General features: G+C 52.7%; 2 protein-coding genes across 2 annotated transcripts; one reads left to right on the plus strand and one right to left on the minus strand.

The window, feature by feature from the left end:
- LY79DRAFT_679440 (FAD binding domain-containing protein) lies at positions 1–2,495 on the plus strand (the record flags this gene model as incomplete). The annotated part of the gene is made up of 7 exons (XM_060564520.1): positions 1–255; positions 307–644; positions 711–907; positions 965–1,770; positions 1,956–2,001; positions 2,116–2,162; positions 2,438–2,495. Exons 1-7 carry the CDS (start codon positions 92–94, stop codon positions 2,493–2,495), a joined length of 1,656 nt encoding a protein of 551 aa, XP_060407963.1. The 5' UTR covers positions 1–91.
- Positions 2,496–5,482: 2,987 nt separating this feature from the next.
- LY79DRAFT_70132 (uncharacterized protein) lies at positions 5,483–6,108 on the minus strand. The gene has a single exon (XM_060564923.1). It carries the CDS (start codon positions 6,023–6,025, stop codon positions 5,558–5,560), a length of 468 nt encoding a protein of 155 aa, XP_060407964.1. The 5' UTR covers positions 6,026–6,108; the 3' UTR covers positions 5,483–5,557.
- Positions 6,109–7,356: the final 1,248 nt, after the last annotated feature.

Raw genomic sequence — 7,356 nt, forward strand, 5'->3', positions numbered from 1 at the left:
TTTAACAGTCGTGAAATCCGGCCTTCTGTTTGCGCTCGTCTATGAAGTGAGCTTGCAGTCACACACTCGTTACCCACACTCGTTACCCAGCATGACTTTGCTCATTCGTCACACTCTTTCAGCATGCGTGTTGCTAAGCCTTCTGGCTTGCGTCCAGTCAAAATCAGCAACATGCAACCAGGTTTCTGCATCTACCAACATTGAGCATCACGAGCGGTTTGGGATTGAATATTCCCTGGAACAGTTGGACTACTGGTAAGTAAGGATCCAATCTCAGTACTATCGACTCTTCTGAACAGTGAGTAGGTCAACTGCTGCCGGCAGTCTCAAACCGGGCTGCATCTTCTACCCCAAGAGCGCGGAAGAGGTTTCTTCAATAGTCAAGACACTACAAGACAGCGACGAGCAGTTTGCGGTGAAGTCCGGCGGCCATAACCCGAACAACTATTACGCCAGTGTCAAAGACGGCCCTTTGATCTCAACCAAGAAGCTGAACCAAGTAGTATACGACAATTCTACCAATACGGTCAGTGTCGGGCCAGGAAACAGATGGGAGGATGTCCACACTGCCCTTGACGGAACCGGCGTCACCGTTGTGGGTGGCCGCATGGGAAACGTAGGCGTGGGGGGTTATCTACTTGGAGGTAAGTCTCGCAAAGGCTCCAAACCGGTTCGAATCGGAAGTGAGCTGACTTTACGGTGTTGTCTAGGCGGCCTCAGCTTTCTCAGTACCCAGTACGGTTGGGCAGCGAACAACATAGTCTCGGTTGAAATGGTGCTAGCCAATGGAACGATCGTCACAGCGTCCAATACCTCGAATCCGGACCTGCTCGCTGCCATCAAAGGTGGTGGCAATGCATTCGGCATCGTTACGAACTATGTTTTGCGAGCCCATCCTATCGGCCAGGTAAGCGCTCATCGTGCTGTTCGGCAAAATTCCGTGATTACTGACCAGAGCAAATAGATATGGGGCGGCAACCTAATTTTCTCGAACGGTGACAAGACGGACGAGATCCTGACAGCCATTCGGGATTTCACCGAGAACTACACCGATCCCAAAGCTGCTATCATCGCCACCTCGGAGTTGACTCTCCTCAACGGCGTCAACCTCTGGGTTCTTTTCCTATTCTACGACGGGCCGGAGCCTCCGAGCGGAACCTTTGACGCGTTCCTCAATGCCAAGCCAGCGATCAACAGCTGCAAGACGAGGTCGTACGCAGATTACCTCAAGGCCAACAACCTCTTCGTCCTCAGAGGCAGTGTGTACACTATCGCCACGGAAACGACGCCGCTGCCTCCCGCTGCCGCCGGGGCCAAGGTCATGCGCTCGTACTACGACCACTGGTATAACACGTCGGCCGCGAGGCCGGGCGTGGCCGGTGTAGTTGCCTCCATCGCCTTCCAGCCAATCCCGAAGTCTTTGGCCCGTGTCGCCAGGGAGAACGGCGGCGACCTTCTGGACCTGGATGACGACGTTGATAGAATAATCTTCGAGTTTGACTACTCTTATCTCCTCCAGAGAGACAACAACGCGATCGATGAGACGATGGTCGACCTATACAGCGGGATGAAGTCGCGGGTGGATGGGTTCATCGCGGACGGCACGCTCCCTGATGTCTACAGACCGTTGTTCATGAATGACGGGTACTTCCGGCAGGACTACTGGGGAAGGTTGAAGCCCGAGAAGAAGCAGTTTGCCGAAAGTGTTCGGGCTTCCGTCGATCCAGAGGGCCTGTTCCAGAAGCGAACAGGTGGTTTCGCACTCGCCGCGTAAGCCGTCTCCTTTGTGTTGTCTACATGGCTTGTTTGGTTCTATGGTGCTTCATGGGGCATCATTCGATTCAAAACTTAATCCGGCATCCAACATGGCTGGGCGCCGTCTTAATGTACTGTAATTACCATTTGTCGAGATTTCTTCTGGTGACATAATTATGCAAATGTATATGTTTTGCTAGTACATCATGTCTAATGACGGTGACTCCCGTTCTCCAAAACACCTGTGTAAGTGCTATTCCTAGAACCCACGTTATAATCCCTCCTACTTGTTTACAGCATGAAACTTGGAATGCTGGGGCCAAGCATGGATTAAACAGACAGGGATGGGGGGCTTTTTAGATAGAGCAAGCCAACTTTCGAACAAAGTCCAGAGTTACATGGCGACTGTAAGTGCTGTTCATCCACATCAGGTAGTTATATTTTATAATACAGTAGGAAGATATGATGGCCGCCTGTACCATATTGTGTGTCTGGCCCAAGAAATTGCTACCCATTCAAGAACTCGTGGCATTTTGGCTTTCCACTTCGACGTGGCCCTGAGTCTTCCACAGTTCTATTGATGGATATACTCACTCTAAACCCCCATGAATGGTGGTACGTAAAACCCTGATACGTAATACCTCTGACCTGTGCCATATCTCAATACCTTAATACAGTATAGAATACCCGATAACGCAGAGCAACCACAGTTCTATATCAAGCTGGCCAAAGCTTCTTAACTATCGCCAAACACCACCCAGAAACCACTGCCTAAGGGATAAAGAAGCGCCGAGCTAGACGTGAATGGCTAATGGCCTACACTAAGTCGATCAGAGACCCCATGAAGCTCCTACGCCACTTATGCGAGGCCCGCGACCATCAGCCTGAAGGCCGGGGCAATAGCCCATCTTCCCAGAAACTGAGGGAATGCGTTGCTCTAAGCCACGGATCACTTCTCAATAAGGATTAGGGGGCCGTTCGAACTCGCTCACCTGCCACCAGATATGATCAACTTGGCGTATCGAGCTCGTGCGTCGACGATCTACGGCCCGTGATCGTAACTTGTGGACTGTAAGATTAGCCATAATACGAAGTTCACGGGATGGCCGGGCGACTAAATATAGGCGGAGGGGAAAATATCGCCTGCCTGTTCCCTGACCGACTTATTTCCGGAGGGTCGCCGCGATCTTGGGAAAGGACTAATATCCTGTTCCGGGACTGATCAATGGAACCAAGGACCACTTCTGCACCCCCCAGTCGCTGAGGCTTTACCTAGATGTATCATGTATAGTACATATATGCTAGCAATTCGGCAGCATGGCCATAGGCCAGGACTGGTCTTCGAAGGAGATAAATGCCTAAAAGATCTGAAGGCGGTCCTACCGGACCAGCAAGGGCAAGCTGAGGAAACGGAGGGCAACGGCCGCTCGTCACGTACCCGGCCCCACCCTCGACAGGAACAGGAGCCTCCTCAGTAGCCTTTGGAGCTCTTCTTCGGCGCGCTCATGGGCGGCCTTCCGTACCTTTAGTTCCATGCCCTTGCCGCGCCTTGTCCCGGAGGCTGGGTGCAACCCGAATCGTGCTCTTCAGAAACTCCAAAAGGGTACGCCTACAACTGGAAGCATTTTAGACGGTAAATACTCTTCGATAGTCACGAAGGACCGCGAGGCGAAGTTTGCAAAAAGAAGAAGGTGGAAAAATAACAAGGAAGAAAAAATGAAGCATCCCTGCAAGTGGAGAAACGTCGTCGAAATTGGGCAAAGGTGACGTTTCCAAGACATCTCGCAAATGCGACCCGTCGCCGGTGTCGTCCACTTAGCTTTTGCATTCAATCGTTGCATGACGAGGAAATCTCCGAGCGGCTTTGATCATTGCGCAGGTGATGTCGCGGAAAACATGTGGTGGAGGGTTCATCCTAGACCGCCTATCTCCTTGTACTTACTCAGCGCCGCCCATCCAGTCTCTGGCTTCAAGAATTCTTGAAAGCTCCTGTATCTACCGGCACAATAGTATAAGCTCTCATCGAAACGGCACCATCCATTGTGATGTTGTCACGGCTACGGTCGGCTCGACGGTTGCTATTCATTTAGTCTATGCGCTTCGCATAACTAAGCATAACTAAACAATCTAACCCGATGAGCTGACCTGGTTGGGCCTGCTTTCTAGTGACGTTAGCAGACGGACTCAACAAAATAGCAAATCAATCGGAGTCGGCGCAATGTGCGATTGTTGACAGAGGTTCTTCACCCAAAAGCCGTCCGAATAAGCTTGCCCGTCCCCTAGTGTCACAAGCGGTCGTGTGCCACCGCAGCACGACATGTTCTCCAGCTGGCCAGCCTTGCGCTTTGGCAGACAAGACCTCCCGAAAGCTCCCGCCGAAGGTCACGAGCCTCAGTGCGGCACTTTGGAAGGGAGCACGCCGCGTCTCACGTTGATTCAGGAAACTATACCGAGCCAGGCCATCCCCATGTTTGCAACAGAGGCGTCAGCTCCCCGTTGCCCAACGGCCTGAAGACACCGGGTACGCAAGTTATGGCTTATATTTTTTTTCTACATCTTATGTTTGATGATTAAGACTGGGAAAATGTTCCATAATTCCTCATAGCTTTTCGGCCTTCCGAACTGCGATGCTTTCTCATCCAACACGGCTTTTTGTCATGAAGTTGAAAGTAACGTCCTCTATTCGCGGCCAAGTCTCGGAAATACACTTCTCTACTTCTATCCATGGTACATAATATAGTACTGACATAAGAGACTATATGCCAAGCAGGTTGAAGTTAAGGCAAAGGACGACAGAGTCGCAACTTAAGCTGCGACTGGGCTAATTCAAAACCTCGGGCCCATTCGCCCCCATTAACCTCTAGACACTGCAAATGGTCATTGATGAACTTGGCGCTGATCTGGCGTATATCAGACAATCGAAATGTCCGCATTTGTAAAACCAAGAAACTCAATCAAGGACCTGTCATGGGGTTGGCATGTCACCGTGTGTGTGCGCGTATGTGTAGAGCGAGAATCTCCCCACAGAAACGGGACTTTTTCTGTCTCAAAAGTTCAAGGAGAATTTGCCCTACGGCCGGACATTGACGACCCCGCACTCTAAAACACAAGCGAACTGAGAAGCGCGTGACTACTGATAGACAAGCGTCTGGGCAATGAATGTTTGCGTATAAATGCGAGGAGTTTGTTTGAGGCCTGGTCATGCGCACACTGGCGCGCAACTACCTCTTGTCCCTCTTCTAATTGGGTGGTTATGCGGCCTGCATTTCAACAATCAACTTGGAGGCAATATCACGGAGCCAAACTTGTTGGACCAGAGGCCTGTGCGACCGGCAGATGTCGACTCAATGAATCGCGTCGCGCGCCTTGAATGCAGAAAATTACCGACGTCCCGGGGACACGGCCATTGATGGCTGGGACGAGAGTCGGGTGGCTGATCGTTCGTTTCCAGTTGGCAGGTGACAAGCCACTACCGGGCCGGGTTGGCACGATCCTCAGTAGCTTGTTTGCTCTGGTCCACTGTCGAACCGGGCAAATCGTCTTGGCGCATGGCAGCGGTTTGATGGCGGTTTCCCCAGATCGACGCTGTCTCAGTTGTCGAGCCGGTCAACGAGGCAAAGAGAAACCTCGACCCCGCAAGCGGACGGCATGACTGGTTGCGCATCGGATAGTCAACGGTCGGGATGTATTGGAGGCGACAATGGAAATCACATCCGCATCGGAGTCAAATGGTTAGAGACTTCTGAGAACCGAATCCGGAGTTGGCCATCATCGAGTCAACATCAGTCCATATGGATCAGGTTTACTTACCAGCTTGGTTAGCGAGAAATTTGGTGACAACACAGTGACGACTCCGAGCTCCGAGGTCCGTTGGCGGCGTGGCCGGACACGGGTCGCGGGGCTCGGACCTAAGCAGACTACACCACTGCCTACGATGGTGCAGGATGCCATGAGAATCAGCCAACACCAAAATATGGGACGGCGCTCGGGAACCCTGAATGACCTGGGTATGGATGGCTTGTTCGCTGGGGGTTGATGCGCTGAAAGTGAGAGACGGCAGGCGAACCTGGAGTCCGGTCCGAGGCAAGACACCACCACGTGATGAAGATATGGTGTGGAGGTCCATTAGCTTTAGCAAAGAGTTCGGGTGTCTACTCTTTATTTTGTTATTGGAGTGGTCCACCACGGATGACAGGGGGTGTTTACTGATGACCTCTCCACAGTGGAGATTGGGTGAGGATGACACTGCAAAGACGACCAATGCATCCATCCGAGCGGAGACCAGCTTCGTGCCCGTGTCCGGAGACCCCGTGGAGTGACGGGCTGCGCGGTGACAGCCTGTCGGGTCACTGGTTTGACGGTCTGTACGCTTGTTCGTAAAAGTGGAAACGAGACGATGCGTCACAGATCATGCAGTCGGCGAAAACGCGGTGGTTTTAACCAGCTGCCCATGGGGAAGAACAAAGAGGAGAACTAGAGACAATCACGGGGGCGTGGGCGAACGCTGGGGAAATCGACACCAATCCCAAACTCGGCGGAAAGCCGAGGGCATGGAACGATGAGTCGCGCTTTCGGGTATGGTTGAATGGGGCCGTCATCAAAGACGGGCCGATATCACGGCCGTCAAAGACAAGGGTAAGCACCAGGTACGGATGCCTGACCAGGATGGCTCGAAGACACCCCACCCAGACAACAACAGACGCGCGGTCAGTTTGAAGACTGGGGGCCGTTGTCGGAATTCATTAACAGCAGCGCAGACCAAGGCAGGCAGACAGGTGCTACGAGGCGACCTAGAGTAGCCAGCGGATGGTGCGACATGAGGATAGAGCGCAGAGCCCCGAGAGTTCCCAGGAATCAGACGAGCAAGTACAGGTCTTGATAGAGGCACAAGGTGATTGGATACCAGCAGCAGAAAGCTGGAGATGCTGGGTTACTTGGAGACCCCACGATTGCCTCGAGGCGGTTGGTCAGAGTGTCGCAGAGACGGGGTGGGTGTCCAGATCCACAACGGACACCAGAGAAGAACGATGCGTCTAGAGGGATCTGGAGGCAGTTAGCGCATCAAGTAGCACCGAGCATTGTCCCATTAGGGTGCCGTGCCGAGGCCTGGGGATTGGGGGAGGAGTGATGGAGAATTTGGGGTAAGGCCGGATAGGATGGGGGGAGTTGGGGAAGCAGAGGGCAAACAAGTGCGGGATGAGATGGGACGAATAGGATGTACGCGGGTTGGGATAGTTGGGCCTAGCGAAGTGGCAGATCTAGCAGTTTTTGGTAAGGTTGGAATGGTCCTAATCAACTTCGCCTCTGATCGTTCGATCTAGACGAGTCGTTTGGAATGCGTCCAAAGCTAGAAGATGGGCTGGACCGGCAGAGGAAACCAAAGAAAAAAAAAAAAAAAAAAAAAAAAAGACAAGCGGGTGTTGGTGAAGTGTGGCGGCGGCGGCGGCGGCGGCGGATAGGGACGGGTGACAGAGTAGAGACAGGGAAACCAATTCGAGGCTGCATGCCAATTGGCATGCGGTGGTCGGCTCATGAATGTGATAGGGCGTCAATCGTCAAGCGGTGCCCAGAACACGGGGATCCGAATCCGTGCAGACGGAC

This window comes from Colletotrichum navitas (assembly GCF_030913465.1).
Source record: "Colletotrichum navitas strain CBS 125086 chromosome Unknown LY79scaffold_124, whole genome shotgun sequence".
NCBI classification, from domain to species: Eukaryota; Fungi; Ascomycota; class Sordariomycetes; order Glomerellales; family Glomerellaceae; genus Colletotrichum; species Colletotrichum navitas.

Excerpts from the sequence above, each read along its gene's own strand:
- LY79DRAFT_70132 (XM_060564923.1), bottom strand. The coding sequence starts at position 6,025 with ATGGATGCATTGGTCGTCTTTGCAGTGTCATCCTCACCCAATCTCCAC.